This window comes from Colossoma macropomum, unplaced genomic scaffold, assembly GCF_904425465.1.
Source record: "Colossoma macropomum unplaced genomic scaffold, Colossoma_macropomum, whole genome shotgun sequence".
Taxonomy (NCBI): Eukaryota; Metazoa; Chordata; class Actinopteri; order Characiformes; family Serrasalmidae; genus Colossoma; species Colossoma macropomum.
In genome coordinates this window covers 27,714,186-27,731,722 of record NW_023494786.1, presented here as the reverse complement: position 1 = coordinate 27,731,722, position 17,537 = coordinate 27,714,186, and the positions used below count along the sequence as shown (strand labels likewise).

Here is a 17,537-nt window from a genome sequence, read left to right as displayed (position 1 = left end):
ACCTTTTGCCTCACTCCCCACTGCCTTTCAAACCGCTGAGGCTCAATTCAACCAAGTTTTTAGCTTTTTTGGCATCCCCGAAGATATTCTATTTGATCGATGTCCATAATTTACTTCACAAGTCTGGCCTACAAGTCTGGCCTGCATTGTTTGAACATTTACATACTTCCATTAGTTTAACATCTGGGTATCACCCGCAATGCAATGGGCAATGTGAATGTGTCAATCAAGAATTAGATAAATTCTTATGTATGTTCTGTCATAACAACCCAACAGACTGGTCAGGTTATCTCATATGGGCCAAAATAGCTCAAAATTCCTTAATTAGTTCAGCTACTGGTATAACCCCTTTTTATTACATATTAGGCTCTCAGCCCCTCTAGCACCATGGACTGGTATGACTTTATAGGTTCCAGCTGTTGATGCCTGGATGCAGCGGAGTGAGATGGTCTGGGAAGAGACACACTAAAGTATCAATGTTGCCATCCAGCGAACAAGCAGACTGTTGTAACGGGTTTTGCAATTTTTAATATTATTATTGCTAGAACCTTATGTGAGGGTGTGGGGTAACCTGGATTTATTTGAAGTCTACAGACCAGGGCAAGAGAGAGAAACACTCGCACCAAGGATGTTTCAGAAAAGGGAATTTATTGGCTAAATATCAAACTACTTTGGACTACATTCAATGATAAACAAAACAGAAAATAAAACCAGAAAACAAAACAAAACAAAGTGATAGTAATGAAAGACAAAATAGCTCGAGTAAGTTAGAGTGATTCACGGCTAAATGGCATGAGGCAGTGTGGTTTGGGAAGTCACTTGGGAGAGCCTCTAGATAATTAACCTAAGCATGGACGGGAATAACTATATGGTTGGATGTACCTATTAAAATTCTCTTATTAAATAAATTGGTGTCAGGGCCTTGACTGCAAATTGATGGAACCAGCTTACGTTGGAGTCGGGGGCTGACTTCAGGAGGGGTCGTCTCAGGACAGACTCGATCGAAGGCTGGAGCTCACGCGGTGGTTCCTCTCCTCGCTGGGCATGGATGCTGCGTCCCTGTGCGGGCACACGCCTTTCCGTCAGTGATTGGGCGGTGGCGTCTCGTGGCCGTCTGATGGTGGAGCTTGAGCAGCCTTTCGATGGTCGATCTGTTCACAGATCAGTGCGTGGCTCTGGGTGCAATGCTGGGTCTCCGTGGCGTCAGAACCGCTCCCACTCCGCTGGCGAGGTTCAGGTTGCAATCAGGGTTCTGAGGCTGGTGATACTAATTTAACTAACTACCTCTCTTTAGCAGAATCAAAAATTATGGATATATTCTCCCTGGCCAGACAAGAAATATCCACCTTCCTTCTCTGAGGGTGTTTAAACTTAAGGTGTGTAGATGAACAGGCAAGTTACAAAACAAAGGTTTCAAATCTGAAAATTTAGCATTCTAATACTTCTGACCTGTCTTTCTGATAAAGGCCGGCAAAATTTAGAAACTTAGCTATACTCTTGTTGCGAACGCAGGAATCTGAACTGCACCACCGAAATTTGCGGTGCACTCTGGTTTTGCTCGGCTAGAGGCCCTACCCTTTGGAGGTGGGGCCAGAGTGCTGATAAGTTCTCCTCACCTAAGGTTAACTAGCTACTCATTGTTTCCAACTCTGATTGGTTGTGCATAATTTTAGGAATGCCTTCCCCAGAATCACTGCCTCCTTTGTTTCAGCTAGTTTAAACAAAGAAAAAGAAACATTCCTATATCATCAAATAGGTTTAACTTTCAAAATCAAGGAATGAACAACTAGGATATTCAGGTATGTTTCTAAGAGAGAGAGTTTAACCCTTGTTACCTGATACACAACACATGTCAAAGAACACAGGTAATATTTGCCTATCATATCTGAATATGACCCAATGCATAAAAAAAATAAAATCGACAATAAGGAAAAGAACAAAAGAAGAAAAGAAAAGAAAACCACATTCAGGATACATATTGGTCAATGGTCTAAACTCATAGCAGTTAAATGGTTGGGTCTGTCTGTTATCAAAGTTATACTCTATGTATTTCTAGCACTTAATAGTAGAAAAAGATACAGGTAATATTTAGGTACTACACAACAATAAGATTAATACAACAAGTAGTATTACTTACAGATATAAATGTTGATAATCAAGCAGACAAAGCAAGAAGTTTCTTGGGTTCATTATAAGCACAAGTCCTTACGGTGTTGATGTGGTAATTCATGATTTCACCCCTTGGGGGTGCGATGGGTCCATGCTTGAGATCCCTAGGGAATTTAGAAAATTGAAATTTGCTGTCCAAAGTGTCGTATGAGTTCCGTTCTTGGTATGTCTAGTTTAGTTAAAAAGAGTTCTAACGAATGGTTGCAGTTTGGAGTGGACATACACCTTAGAAATGTACTTTCTGTTACTTAAAGATAAAGTTGTCCACAGGACTTTGGAGGGCCATGTGGCCAATATTCCAGGGAGGTGTTGCCCCCTGGGTCGAGGGAGAGGGGTGCTGGTTCTTGGTTCAGTCATAAATTTTGAGAGGTTGAGGGTTGGGAGTGTTAAGTGACAGATTTACACTTTCAACTCCAGACTTGGAGGGAAGTAGAAAACTCCAGCCTAAGTATATCGGCCCCTTTAAAGTACTTAAGAGGATGAATGAAGTGACATATAAATTAGACTTATCTCTCCATTTTAGAGTCCCCCGTTCATTTCATATATCTCTTTTGAAACCTGTTGTTTCAGGGCCTTTGGATGAGGCTATGCCAGAAGTTGTGTCACCCCCTCTGGAGGAGACAGACGGAGCCCCTGTGTATGCTGTCTGTCAGCTGCTGGACTCCCAGAGGCATGGAGGAGGCATGGAGGAGAGATCCAGAACTGAGGAGTAGTGTTGGGTGTCCGTCCAAGACATTCTGGATCCTGGCTTAATAGTTGATTTTCCTAATCAGCATCCGGAGAAGCCTGTTCCTCATCCTAGGGATGGACTCCGTAAGGTACCCCCTAGCTCACTCCCTGGTGGTCCAGGTGGTTTTCTGTATTTTTGGACTTTGCCCTTTTTGCATTTCCTCTCTGGAATCTGTTTGCTGATTGTTATGTTTGTTTATTTGTACTTTCTGTCTCTGTTAGATTTGACCTTTACCTGTTACCTGACTATGATTTTGGATCATGATTTCACAAGTAAAGCTTTCTTCCCTTTTTTTGTCTGCAAGCATCTGAATCATTCTGGCACATTATGGAGGAGTACACTTCAACTGTACTTTGTTATATTAAAACTGTGTTGATAATGTCACTGTTGACAGATGTATCAGACTTCACTCAAACCAGAAACCCTGGATGACAAAGGAGGTCAGTACACTCCTGAAGGCTCAAAATTCTGCCTTTAGGTCCAAAGACAAAGCCCTCTACCACGACGCTGGAGCCAAGCTAAGGAGAGCCATCAAAGGTGCGAAAGCAGACAACAAAAGGAAGATTGAGATCAAAGACTTCCTGACTAATCGCCACCAGAAGGTTACACTAGGTTCTCAGTGCTCCTCCACCCTCACTCTCAGCACTGATGTTCCTCAGGGCTGCATACTCTTCAATATGCCCTCTACACCCATGACTGCACTCCCACTTACCCCACCAAACCATCATCAAATTTGCAGATGACACAACAGTGGTCATCTGAAAACTTGTTGACTTGAAACACAATTACAATAGAAGTCAATGAGAAGTTGAGAAGGAGCTAAACTTGTTTAATTATGTGGAAACTAATAGTGCTACAAAAACTGTTCTCTTAATGTTATGACCATCCAGCATTTAATCCAATTAGAGAACATAGACAAATATATACATTAAGGTCCTGATGAGTTGAAGCAGGATTGAAAAATTGGTTCATGAGCAAAGCCAAATCTCATAAGTCTCTGGAGCTACTGTACAAAATTACTTGAGTCCCCTCACGCCCTGGTCATGTGAGATCTGTATTGAAAAAAATATAAATACATTTTCTTAGAGCATGGGCAAACCAGTTCCTGATGTGCTATGCCAATTCACAGTGCTCTGCAATCTGGGTAAGGAGGGAGCACATTGTCATTTACTTATTTTATTAATTACTTGAAATAATTAAAGTAATGGAGAGACAATGTAAAATAATAATAAATCACCTATCACAAAATATTTTATAATGTTCATGCACAGAGTATCCATTACATTCCACAATGTTGGTATGTGTTGATTTTATTTTTTGCTTTTTAAGGATGTCAACCTATGATGTCGATGGGAAACATAACATATGTGAAGGATTTTTTCATTGTTGGCTTTCCTGGACTTCACCCTAACTACTATGGACTTGTATCAGCAGCTATGTTATTTGTTTATGTGTGCACTTTGATAGGGAACGGAATATTTCTTTGTTTGTTTGCAACAGAAAAAAGTCTCCATAAACCTGTATATTATTTCTTTATAAGTCTAGTCATTTCTGACGTACTGTTCAGCACAAGCACTTTACCAAAGATCATTGCCAGATACTGGTTCCAAGCTGGGACCATTTCATTTTTAGGTTGTTTTATTCAGATGTATTTAGTGCATTACTTTGGCACAGTCACTTCACACATACTGGCACTAATGGCCATAGACCGATATGTAGCAGTTTGTTACCCACTTCAGTATCACAATGTTATGACAAACAGAAATGTATTCATTCTGAGCCTGGTGGCCTGGGTTGTGGCTCATTCCAGTATTCTGATGAATGCCATTCGAGCTTACCCTCTACCTTATTGTGGAGCCAACACCATTTTGCACTGCTACTGTGACCACATCTCAATTACACGACTTGCGTGCACTGACAGAACTTCATATAGTTTTCCAGCTTTTGTTTTTGCCATGCTAATATTGCTGGGATCTCTTGCCATTATTGTCTTCTCCTATTGCTGCATTATTGTAGAAGTCCTAAAAGTCTCGAGTGCTGGTGGGCGACTGAAGACTTTCTCTACTTGTACTTCTCAACTCATCATAATTGCTCTATACTTTATACCCAGGTGTTTTAACTATGCGGCCGCCTATAGTGGCATCACTTTTAATCCTGATTTGCAAATAGCTATTGTCACATTGTATAGCTTGCTGCCTCCTGTGATCAACCCACTAATCTACTGTTTGAGAACACAAGAGGTGAAGAAGATTTTGATAAACAAATTTCAAAGGAATCAAGTTAATTCACCCTGATGTGTCTTTTTAAAAATATAAATATTTAGCATTTTTCTTTCATGAATTAATGAGACCTTGCTTAGGCCATCTTTGCACTTGGTATTAAAAGCACCTTGTCCATAACAGTTGTCTGTACATTTAAAAAAAAATACAGGTATGGAAGTATATCTGACTTAATTATGATTTGACTGGGTTGTTCTGTTCCTGTTAAGGATGCAATCTACTTATGATGCCTGGCTAAGGTGGACATGGCATATAAATGAAACCAAATTTAATTCTGCGCAGAATAACCAAAATATGGAAACAGAGTTTGATCCACTGGTGAAATGGGCAGGCATAGAAGGACTGTGTATTAATCACTATAATTGGATCAGACCTAAATAAGGATAGTTCCTAATGCATTGTGTGGAGAGGGCCTAATATTTTCCATTCTTTAACATGTCTAATAAGACCCAATGAGAAAATAAATTGCTGAGTAGAATCAACTGTATATAAATCTGATCCTGTAAATCTGGAGCTGCAAAGACTGAATTCAGAATAAAAGAACAGAAATCATGTCCTGGTTGTTCATTTTTTAGATACAGCACCATACATTCATGATTAAAATTGCAATATTTTTGTGTAAGCAAAATTAAATTATGTAAATTAAAAAAGGTTTGTCCAAAACAGCTATGTAAAAGAGGAAAGTGTGGTGATCAATATTTTATAATAAGATAATAATATTATCATCTCAGTTTAACATTTTACGTATGTCATATTATTTCACAGTCTGTGTGAGTAAAAGGAAGAAAATAAAAAATGATCAAAACCTCGATTAATTAAGAAATCTGTTTGATAGGATTTGTGAAAACTGTCTTACTTGAAGCTGCTTCGCTAGACAGACTTCTGATCCACAACTTCTATTTATCCAAGTAAACTAAGCCAAACAATGGCATACTATTAACACCACAAAAAACACACACACACACACACAAAGCATAGCTTTGTCTTTTAACTTTTTTTCTCATCTTCTCTATTTTTTCAATTGTTCAGCTCCAGATGGATACAGTGTTTTCTGAGACATAATTTACAAGTTGCTCTTTTTCCCCCTCACTTGAGCAATTTAGACAACATGATGTTACTGTAATAACCCAGAAGTTGTTAGTAGGCTGCCTGGCAGCCACAGGCCCTAAGCATCTGCTTATGTTACTTATTAGGCAGAACCAGCATTGCCTTAACTGCTTGTAAACAATGAGTACATTTTTACATGCATTAAATAATTTGAGAACTGAAGAAAATCTGATTTTATAAGTAATTTGTTCAAAGCATTTACATACACTTAGGTAATCAGATAATGGGAAAACTCCAGGCCTACACAAGTCAGGCAATAATTGGATTTCTAGTGAAGTAAATGTAATATAAATCACAAATGTTATGCTGTGGCTTTTTTATTTAACATTGCATAATTTTTGTGGAAAATATTGTAGCATCAGCACAGAAAAAGATGCAGAAAAGAGTGCTCTTTTATTTTGAACACAACTGAGGCAGATAAATGTGCAGCCAGTGCTTAGAAACACAAGGACGGGATAATGCAAGAGAACATGACACATGGGGAGATACCGCCAACATACTGTAAACCCACAGTCCTTGGTCACATTTACATTAATTAGCAGTGCTACCCCAGTAACACAGTGTATTAGCAACAACAGCAACAAATGTCTTTTTTTACGCCTCCTGAGAGCCACTTTGAAGATTATATAAGAATATAAGAACATTTAAATCTTTTTATTTTGTCAAGCATGTAGCTGGTTTCAGCATCACTCCAAAAGTGTTTTGTTGCCATCTCACAGATGCTGTTGCCATCTTGCCGTTTCCTGGACAGTAGTCTGTTTTTGCTCATGCATAGATGGAGAAAAATGAAAGAAATCAGAGTAAGGGTATACATGTGCTAAAAAACCTGATTACCAAGCTAAAATCAAGGCAATATTGATTGGATTATTAAATGCAAGTAATCACACTCACTGATACAAATGTGTTGTTATGGTGATTTGTTTCACTTGTGAAACATAACTGATGAATACAATTTAAAAAATGCTGTGTCAGGAAAGCAGTTTTAAAATACACTTCATTTGTACTGTGGTATTACATTATTATAACATTGTGACATTGGCTCAGAAGAAAACGAGGAACACATAGCGCATATAGGCAGATGCTCTTTTATTTTGAACAGTACATCAACGGACAGTGAAACACCCCGCCCCACATGGTGGTAACAAAAGCCTGGCAAAGTTGCATAATGCTAAATAAAAACCACCTGGTGGTTTATTGTCAACAGGTCAGTAACATGATTGGGTATAAAAAAGCAACCCAGAGTGGCTGAGTCTTTCAGAAGTAAAGATGGGGAGGGGTTTACCACTCTGTGAAAGACTGCATGATCAAACAGGGCAACAATTCAAGAATAACATTTATCAACATAAAATAGCAAAGAACTTTTGCTTTTCATCATCTACGGTACATAATAACATTAAAAGATTCAGAGAATCTGGAGAACTCTCTGTATGCATGGGACAAGACCAAAAAACAGTATTTGCTGGCCATGATCTTTGGGCCCTCAGGCAGCACTGCATTAAAAACAGACATGAATCTGTAGTGGAAATCACTGCAAGGGCTCAGGAACACAGTAATGGTAAAATTGGTAAAAATGGAAAATGGTAATACAAGAGGAAAAGTGTCCTGTGGTCCGACAAATCAATATTTAAATTCTTTTTGGAAAACCTAGACCACTCAGCTCAGTCACAGTTAAAAAGCCAGTATTCATGAAGGTATAGGGGTGCATTAGTGCACATGGCATGGGTGATGTGCACATCTGTGAAGGCACCATTAATGCTGAACGATACATACATGTTTTGGCAACATGTGCTGCCATCCAGACAACGTCTTTTTCAGGGAAGGCCATGATTATTTCAGCAAGACAATGTAAAACCACATTATGCATATATTACAACAGCATTGCTCCATATTAAAAGGTGCTAAACTGGCCTGCCTGCAGTCTAGACCTGTCACCCACTGATAACATTTGGTGCATTATGAAATTAAAAATATGACAAAGGAGACCCTGAACTGTAGAACAGCTGAAATCCTATATAAAAAAACAGGAAAACATTAACTTTCAAAACTACAGCAGTGTCTCCTCAGTTCCCAAATGCTTACAGAGTGTTGTTAAAAGAAGAGGTGATGAAACACCGTAGTAAACATGTGTCTGTCCCAACTTTTTTGGGACATGTTGTTGTCAAATTTAAAATGGGTATGTATTTTTCAAAAAACAATTAAATTTCTTAGTTTCAACATTTGATATGTTGTCTTTGTACTATTTTCCATTAAATATGTGGTTTGCATATCATTGCATTCTATTTTTATTTACACCTTCTACACAACATCCCAACTTTTTTGGAAATGGGGTTGTACTTCTGTGAAATGAAATGTCCTGTAAGGAACTCAAAGAAGAACAACTGCTATACATTAATTTAACTAACCTGGCAAGGAAACGGATATTAATATTACGTCAAGTAAAAGCTGGTCTCCAGAGTCACGGGAGAGCATTTATATCCTGATGTTTTGGTGAGTCGTCTTTAGTCAGATACTGTCAGGAGGGGCCTCAGAGTTCTCATACTTAGAAAAATTACTGCTACTATTTAGCATACATGAAGGCAAGAAAGCATTGTTTTGACACCTTTTGATTAATGGTAAGCCTAACTGTTCATGGTTTATAACATTTTATATTTTTTGTGTTTCTACTGTAACCGTTTTTAAGATAGAAAATCTGAATACATGTATTACCATGCCTTTATTCTTTTGTTTTTAAATCACATATTAGCTAGGATATAATATTATGACTGGCCTCAATTTTCTTCACTATAGCTGTATCTAATGGCATCAGGATACATGACCCAACATTCTGTTTTCTTTTTGCAATTGCAGTAAAAACAAGTGTTGTATCGAGTGGTTTTGAAACACTGTGGAGAACATGGAGCCATATGTCAATTCAACAACTTTTACCGAATTCTTCCTTCTTGGATTTCCAGGAGTTCTTCCAGAATATTATGGAGCAGTTGGAACTCTTCTTCTCTTCATTTACCTCATACTTGCAGGAGGGAACCTGTTTATTATTGTATTTGTGGCTTATGAAAAGAGCCTCCAAAAACCAACCTATCTTATCTTCTGTAATCTTGCTGCAGTGGACTTTGCTTTTGGAACTGCCACAATGCCCAAAACCATTGCAAAGTACCTGCTTAAAGATGAAACCGTGCCATTATATACCTGCTTTGTTCAAATGTTTTTCATCCATTACTTAGGGAGTGTCACTTCTATCCTTTTGCTAATAATGGCTATGGATCGATTTATCGCCATATGTAATCCTCTCAGATACCCAACTCTGGTTACAAACTACTCTGTTACAATTGTATGTGTAGTGTGTTGGGTGATTCCAGTCTCTTGGATGACAGTGATAGCTGTGCAGACCACAGCTGTACCATTCTGTGACTCCAATGTAATAACTCAGTGCTTTTGTGACCACAACTCGGTAGCTAAATTGGCCTGTGGTGACTTAAGGGCTTCAAGGGTGTTTTCCTTTATTATGGCTATGTTTGTTCTGTTGGTCCCCCTTGCTTTTATCATATTTTCCTACATAGCGATCATCCTCACTGTCTTAAAAATATCTAATGTTCAAGCAAAGTACAAAACATTCTCTACATGTAGCCCTCAACTTCTTATCATATGTCTTTACTATCTGCCCAGATGTGCTGTCTATATTGCTGATTTGAAAGTTCAGATGAGCAATGATGCTCGCATTATGATCAGTATGTGGTATAGTTTGTTTCCCCCATTAGTCAATCCAATTATATTTTGCTTTAGAACAAAGGAAATACGAGAAACTTTAATAATGACATTAAGAAAAAGGAAGATCAGTGATCAACTGAAAGCTGCTTTTAGCTGAACTAAAAAATGAAACTTTTGAGTATGTTATACAGATACACTGGAAATAGTTTTAGATTCCTTTTTCAGATGTTTATCTTTTTTGATAGCTTTTACAAACACAAAAAAAACACTTTCCATTCAGTTAAATTTTGCCCTATCTTTGTTCAGTCTGAGTGCTGCCATTTGTCTTTTTTCAAATATTTGACAAATCTCTGTTATTTTTTGTCTTATTGATTTTGAATACAATAACAATATTTCAACATTATTTCAATACGTGATGAGCAATTCATAGACCTAGGCTTGTGAGACCACGTCTGTAAATTGCTCCTCAAATTTTACCCTGCTGAGGTTTTAAATCAATAAACCTGCCACACATTCTCTGTCATTTACAGAGTTGTTCCAGCTCCTTCTAGATCTTATCTGAGCCTGTATCAGTTCAGTTTTTTTATAAACATACCTTCCCAAGTCTAATCTGACCACTCCAACTGTTCAGGAACTATAATGTCTCCACCTCAACACTAAAATTGTCTCTGTTTCTTTCACTCAATTCCTAAATCTACTTTAACAATTTTGAAATTTATTTGAGTGAATTAGTTAAATGATGTAAAATGATTGGGCTGCACTCTTTGTGCTAGCATTACCTTTTCAAGTCATTACAATCAATTGGAAAGTCTACTGAATTATTGAATACTCATGAATTTGAACAGTACTGTGATGAAGCTAAGGCTGCATGGTTGGGGCCTTGCCTGTATGCTCTTTGGCATTTTGAGTAGTCACCAATACCCTTAAAAATCTTGTTTAATAACCTTTTAATAATATATATTCTGTAAAATTAAACAGTGATAAGTTGCATTTGTGGCCATAGTCAAATAAAGTAAATCACTGGAATCACTGAAAATTTTTTTCTAGTATACAAACCACATTATAAAGTGATATATCATTGTTGTCAGACTGAAACCTCACCTCTTCATTTTTAAACACCAGCTACCCTTTACATATCGTGGACATTTCATGAAGATTTCAGTAAACAGAAATGAAGATACAAGATTTAGTTCAGTCAGCAATAATATAAAGTGAATATAAAATGAAGAGAAGTAAAAAAAAAATACAATCCCATTTCCAAAAAAGTTGGGATGCTTTGCAAAATGTAAATAAAAACAAAATGCAATGATGTGCAAATCATTTAAACCCTACGTTTAATTGAAAATAGTACAAAGACAACTTATCAAATATAGAAACTGAGAAATTTTATTGTTTTTTGAAAAATATAAATCCATTTTGAATTTGATGCAAGTAAAATGACCCAAAAATGTTGGGACAGGAGCAACAAAAGTCTGGGAAAGTTGTGTAATGCTGAAAAAAAAAACACCTGGTGGTTTATTGGCAACAGGTCAGTAACATGATTGGGTATAAAAAAAGCATCTCAGAGAGGCTGAGTCTTTCAGAAGGAAAGATGAGGAGGGGTTCGCCACTCTGTTAAAGACTGTGCAGGCAAATCGTGCAACAATTCAAGAATAACGTTTCTCAAAATAAAATAACAAAGAACTTTTGCTTTTCATCATCTACAGTACATGATAACATTAAAAGATTCAGAGAATCTGGAGAAATCTCTGTATGCAAGGGACAAGACCAACAACCAGCATTTGCTGCCCATGATCTCTGGGCCCTCAGGTGGCACTGTTTTAAAAACAGACATGATTCTGCAGTGGAAATCACTGCATGGGTTCAGGAACACTTCTGAAAAACACTGTCTGTGAAAACAGTTTGTTGCTGCAAAGAAGAAACCATACATAAACAGGATCCAGAAATGCTGCCACCTTCTCTGAGCTAATTTAAAATGAACTGAAGCGAAGTGGGAAAGTGTTCTGTGGTCCAACAAATATACATTTGAAATTCTTTTTGGAAATAATGAGTTTCCAAAAAGTGCTTGCCATAGCAGGCCAAGTTGCTTATAGGAACTAATGGGAGTCAGCGGCTATGATTTCAGATTTAGTGTTTGTGTGACAGATGTGTGAGTGCCACTCTTTCCAACATTGCAACACTGCAACAATGTTCAGCATCGGCAACACTGACATACTGTTGCTTTGTAAAGTAAATGGTTACTATGATGCAGAGTAGCTTCAAATACATCCACCCAAATGCTGTTTCCGTGAAACGAAAATTGCCTATAGGCATCCTGTGTACAATTTGCTGTAGGCCCACAATACCTACTAACTGGGCTGTAGACCCACACTAACTCAACTAAAGATACAAAATCTGGAAAAAAAAAAAAACCTTTCATTCATCCATCCATCCATCCATCCTTCCATCCACCCATCCATCATCTTTAACCTCTTAATACAACTGTCACGCTTCCCTTCAGCTCCCAAGCCGAGCAGAACTCCAACTCCCATGATGCCTCTGACTCCTAACCAGAGTCATGTGACTTACCCACGTTCCCAATCACCCGAATACTGATTGTTTGCACCTGTGTCCCAACCTATTTAGACTCTCATGTTGTTCAGTTCTCTGCCGAGTTTTGACTAGCCATCTAGCATTACAAAGCGTTCATTGTCTGTTTGATTTCGTGTGTTTTGACCTTTGCTTGTTTGTTACTTCGAGTTTTGCCTCTCCCTTTTGTACTCTGTTTTGCCGGTTTTGGATTTTTGCTTCATTATTTGACTATGTGTCTTGGTATGCCCCTCTACTACTTCTGTTTTTTGCTGTTGCTGACCTGGACTGTTTTTGACTACCCCTTCGTGCCTAAGCCCTTTATTCAAAACTCTCATTTTAATCTGCGAGTGTCTGATTTCTGTCCAGTCCTGACAGAAAACTCGGCCACCATGCAGACAGCAGATTTAGATACTGTTAAGACTGCCATAGCTTCTCAGGGTCAGCTACTGGGTCAACACTAGCAGCTCTTGTCCCGCATGGCCCAGTCAGTTGATGAGCTCGCTCAACAGCAGAATCTCCAGCAGCAGCAGCTATCTCAGATACTGGCGAGTATTAAAGACCTTTCTACCCATTTGCAAACCAGTAGTTCTAATGTTATGCCGGCTACTGTTTCAGCTACGGTAAACCCCGTAAGTTCGTTTCCAGTCTGTAAGCCGGAGTCATTTGATGGTAATCCTGATAAGTGTAGTGGCTTTCTGTTACAGTGCTCAGTGTTTTTTAGTAACTCACCACCAAGCACAGACCAAGCTAAGATGGCTTTCGTTGTCTCCTGTCTTACTGGCAAGGCTTTAGACTGGGCTACCGCTGTTTGGGAGAACGTCCATAGAAAAACTTTTTCCCAGTTTTTAACGGAATTTCGTCAAGTTTTTGATCACTCTGCTGAGGGAGTCTAATGGTGAATTGCTCCTGGCTTTAAGGCAGGGCAATCGCTCCGTTGCCTCCTATGCCTTGGAGTTTCGCACGTTAGCTGCAGGAAATGGGTGGAACGAACCAGCTCTAAAGAATGTTTTTCGTCATGGTTTAAATCCTGAAGTTTTGACTGAACTAGCCTGTAGGGATAATGAACTAGCGTTGGAACAATTGATCTCTCTCTCTATACGCTTGGATCAGCTTCTGAGCAAACGCCCCAAGAGATGCGTTAAGCAACCCAATCCAGCAAAAACTACAGTCCAGAACGTAGTTTCCATTCCAGTACCCAGAGTAGGCCTGCCTACTGAGCCTATGCAGTGTGATTCATACTGGCTGTCAAGGGAGGAACGTCTCCATCGGCTCCATCGTGGTCTATGCCTTTATTGTGGAGGTTCAGATCACGTTCGGCGTGACTGTGGACTGTGTCCACACAGAACCCAGGCGCCAACCCCAGGAAAGTGGGTGATGTGGTGAGTATTCCCACAAAGGGGTTGGTTTCCATGTCATTCTTTTTACCTGCCTCTGTATGCTGCCAAAAAACATCTATTTGTGTTTCAGCTTTGATCGACTCCGGAGCCAAGGGTAACTTCCTTCATCAGGACGTCGTTACCCACCTCAACATCCTTGTCAATCCGTTACCTCATAAGCTCACTGTCTTCGCCCTTGATGGATTCCCCGTGGGACAATCACCCATAACACACAAAACCAAACCCATACTATTACAAACTAGTTTCCTACACAAAGAGACAATTTCATTCCTAGTCCTCCCATCCTCCGATTACTCGCTCATTTTAGGTCTACCCTGGTTAGAGGAGCACAATCCGGTCATTTCATGGTCGCAGCATGACATATTATCTTGGTCCCCTTATTGTTTAGAACACTGTCTACTTAACCATCAAGTCTCCGTTAAGTCTACTACCATAGAAAGTCCCAATAGTTCCACACCTATTAATGTTCCTGAGGTGTATTCTGACCTGATCGAAGTTTTTAGTAAAGAAAAAGCTACGAAGTTGCCACCCCATCGTCCATACGACTATGCTATAGACTTGATAGACAATGCTTCTCTGCCCAAGTCTCGTATATATCCTCTTACTCATGATGAGGAACATGCCATGGAGGAGTATATTGAGGAAGCCCTCGCACAAGGCTTCATACGCCCATCTAAGTCCCCCGCTGCTTCTGGCTTCTTTTTTGTGAAAAAGAAGGACGGTGGATTAAGACCCTGCATTGACTATCGTGCCCTCAATGATGTGACAAAGAAGTTCGCTTACCCCCTTCCCCTGATCCCAGTGGAACTTGAACAGCTGAGAGGTGCACAATATTGCACAAAATTGGATCTACGCAGTGCCTACAATTTAGTCCGTATCCGAGAGGGAGACGAATTGAAAACTGCCTTTGTCACCACTAGGGGGCACTACGAATACCAGGTCATGAGCTATAGATTAGCGAACGCTCCGTCAGTGTTTCAGTCTTTCATCAATGATGTTCTACGTGATATGTTGGGTACATTCGTCATCACTTACATTGATGACATCCTGATTTTCTCTCCTGATCTCAAGTCACACATCCAACATGTACGCAAGGTGTTACAGCGTCTGTTAGATAATAGTCTCTATGTTAAAGGTGAAAAATGTGAATTCCACCTCCAGTCAGTCTCCTTTCTGGGCTATGTAATAAGTTCTATGGGAGTGGTTATGAGCGACCACAAGGTAGAGGCAGTCACTAGTTGGCCAGTCCCAAAGTCAGTCAAGGAACTATAACGTTTTCTGGGTTTCGCTAACTTTTACAGACGTTTTATCCGCGACTATAGTTCCATTGCAGCCCCTCTTACTGCTCTTCTTAAAGGTTCTCCCAGGAAACTTGCATGGTCGGTTCAGGCAGACGCTGCTTTTAACAAATTAAAACACTCCTTTACCACAGCTCCTATCCTGAAACATCCTGACCCTGACTCCCCATTCGTTGTCGAAGTCGATGCATCTGACACTGGGGTGGGAGCTGTGCTGTCTCAACTTAGTGGAGATCCGCCTAAGCTCCATCCTGTTGCTTTCTACTCTCACAAGTTATCGCCAGCAGAACGTAATTATGGGATAGGTGAGAGGGAACTTCTGGCAGTAAAATTAGCCTTGGAAGAGTGGTGTCACTGGTTGGAGGGGGCTGCACATCTGTTTCAGGTACTGACTGATCATAAGAACCTAGAACATCTTTGCACAGCTAAACGTATGGACTCTCGTCAGGCACGTTGGTCTATTTTTTTTCTCTCGATTCAGATTTTCTATCACCTATCGCCCTGGTAACCGTAACACAAAGGCTGATGCTCTATCCAGAATATTCCAGGAGGAGAGCAGGGAAGAGGTTCAGGCAGAGGCAGAACTTATTCTTCCACCCTCAGTAACAGTAGCACCCATTCGTTGGGAACTTGATGAGGAGATAGAACAGTCACTAGCTAACATACCCACACCTGAGAGATGTCCTGAGGGTAAATTGTATGTCCCAGAGTGATTTAGAGACAGTTTAATCACATGGTCTCATTCTTCTTTAACTTCCGGTCATCCTGGGGAGACGCGTACACAAAGGCTCATTTCAGCTCGTTACTGGTGGGAATCCCTCAAAGACGATGTACATAAGTTCGTAGCCTCTTGTTCTACATGTGCTAAATGTAAAACTCCCAAGACGTTACCCGCAGGTAAACTCATGCCATTGCCTGTTCCAGCTCGCCCATGGTCGCACTTAACTTTAGATTTTGTCACAGACCTACCTCCTTCGGAGGGTTTCACTACTATTCTCACCATTATCGATCGTTTCTCTCGTAGTGTTAAGTTTATCCCATTTCCATCCCTACCTAGTGCTATGGACACGGCTCTTGCCCTGTACACTCACATTTTTAGACATTTCGGTATTCCCGAGGATATCCTGTCTGACAGAGGTGCACAGTTCATGTCCAGGGTTTGGAGGTCTTTTTTCGAGCATTTGGGTGTGAGTATTAGTCTCACCTCTGGTTATCACCCTCAAACTAACGGTCAATGTGAGAGGACTAATCAGGAATTGGGAAAATTCCTCCATTTGTATTGTCATAAAAACCTTAGAAACTGGTCCCAGTATCTTCTATGGGCAGAGATGCCCAGAACTCTCTAGTTAACTCAACCATTGGTATTACCCCATTTCAGTGCGTCCTGGGTTATCAACCGCCCTTAGCACCCTGGACAGCCACTTCGTCCGAGGCCCCCGCAGTGGATGAATGGATGCGACGGAGTGAGGAAATATGGGAGCAGACCAATGTATGCATTGAGGAAGCCTTGCGACATTACAAGGAGCAAGCCGACAGACACCGTGGTGAGACTCCCTCCTACCAGCCTGGTGACCGGGTGTGGCTTTCGACCAGGGATTTAAGGTTTGAGGGGGGCTGCAGGAAATTGCAGCCCAAGTATGTTGGTTCATATCTGGTTTCTGAGAAAATAAACGATGTTACTTACCGATTGGAATTGCCTGCTCAGTATCGCATGTTCAATGCTTTTCATGTTTCTCTCCTCAAGCCTGTTGTTCCTGGTCCGCTGGAGGAGGTGCTTCCTGGTGACTCGCCACCCACTCCCGTTGAGATGGATGGTTCTCCTGTGTACGCCGTGCGTGAGGTGGTCGCCCTCGTTCTGGGGGGGGGTACTGTCACGCTTCCCTTCGGCTCCCAAGCCGAGCAGAACTCCAACTCCCATGATGCCTCTGACTCCTAACCAGTCATGTGACTTACCCACATTCCCAATCACCCGAATACTGATTGTTTGCACCTGTGTCCCAACCTATTTAGACTCTCATGTTGTTCAGTTCTCTGCCGAGTTTTGACTAGCCATCTAGCATTACAAAGCATTCATTGTCTGTTTTGATTTCTTGTGTTTTGACCTTTGCTTGTTTATTACTCCAAGTTTTGCCTCTCCCTTTTGTACTGTTTTGCCGGTTTTGGATTTTTGCTTCATTATTCGACTATGTCTCTTGGTATGCCCCTCTACTACTTCTGTTTTTTGCTGTTGCTGACCTGGACTGTTTTTGACTACCCCTTCGTGCCTAAGCCCTTTATTCAA

At 40.3% G+C, this 17,537-nt stretch overlaps 2 protein-coding genes across 2 annotated transcripts; both read left to right on the top strand.

Annotated features, from left to right (window-relative positions):
* Window positions 1-4,239: 4,239 nt before the first annotated feature.
* On the top strand, window positions 4,240-5,193 carry LOC118796829 (olfactory receptor 2AT4-like). The gene has a single exon (XM_036555961.1). It carries the CDS (start codon window positions 4,240-4,242, stop codon window positions 5,191-5,193), a length of 954 nt encoding a protein of 317 aa, XP_036411854.1.
* A 3,985-nt stretch (window positions 5,194-9,178) lies between these two features.
* LOC118796821 (olfactory receptor 52K1-like) lies at window positions 9,179-10,147 on the top strand. Its single transcript, XM_036555949.1, has one exon. It carries the CDS (start codon window positions 9,179-9,181, stop codon window positions 10,145-10,147), a length of 969 nt encoding a protein of 322 aa, XP_036411842.1.
* The last annotated feature ends 7,390 nt before the right edge of the window (window positions 10,148-17,537 follow it).

Excerpts from the sequence above, each read along its gene's own strand:
- LOC118796829 (XM_036555961.1), top strand. The coding sequence starts at position 4,240 with ATGATGTCGATGGGAAACATAACATATGTGAAGGATTTTTTCATTGTT.
- LOC118796821 (XM_036555949.1), top strand. The coding sequence starts at position 9,179 with ATGGAGCCATATGTCAATTCAACAACTTTTACCGAATTCTTCCTTCTT.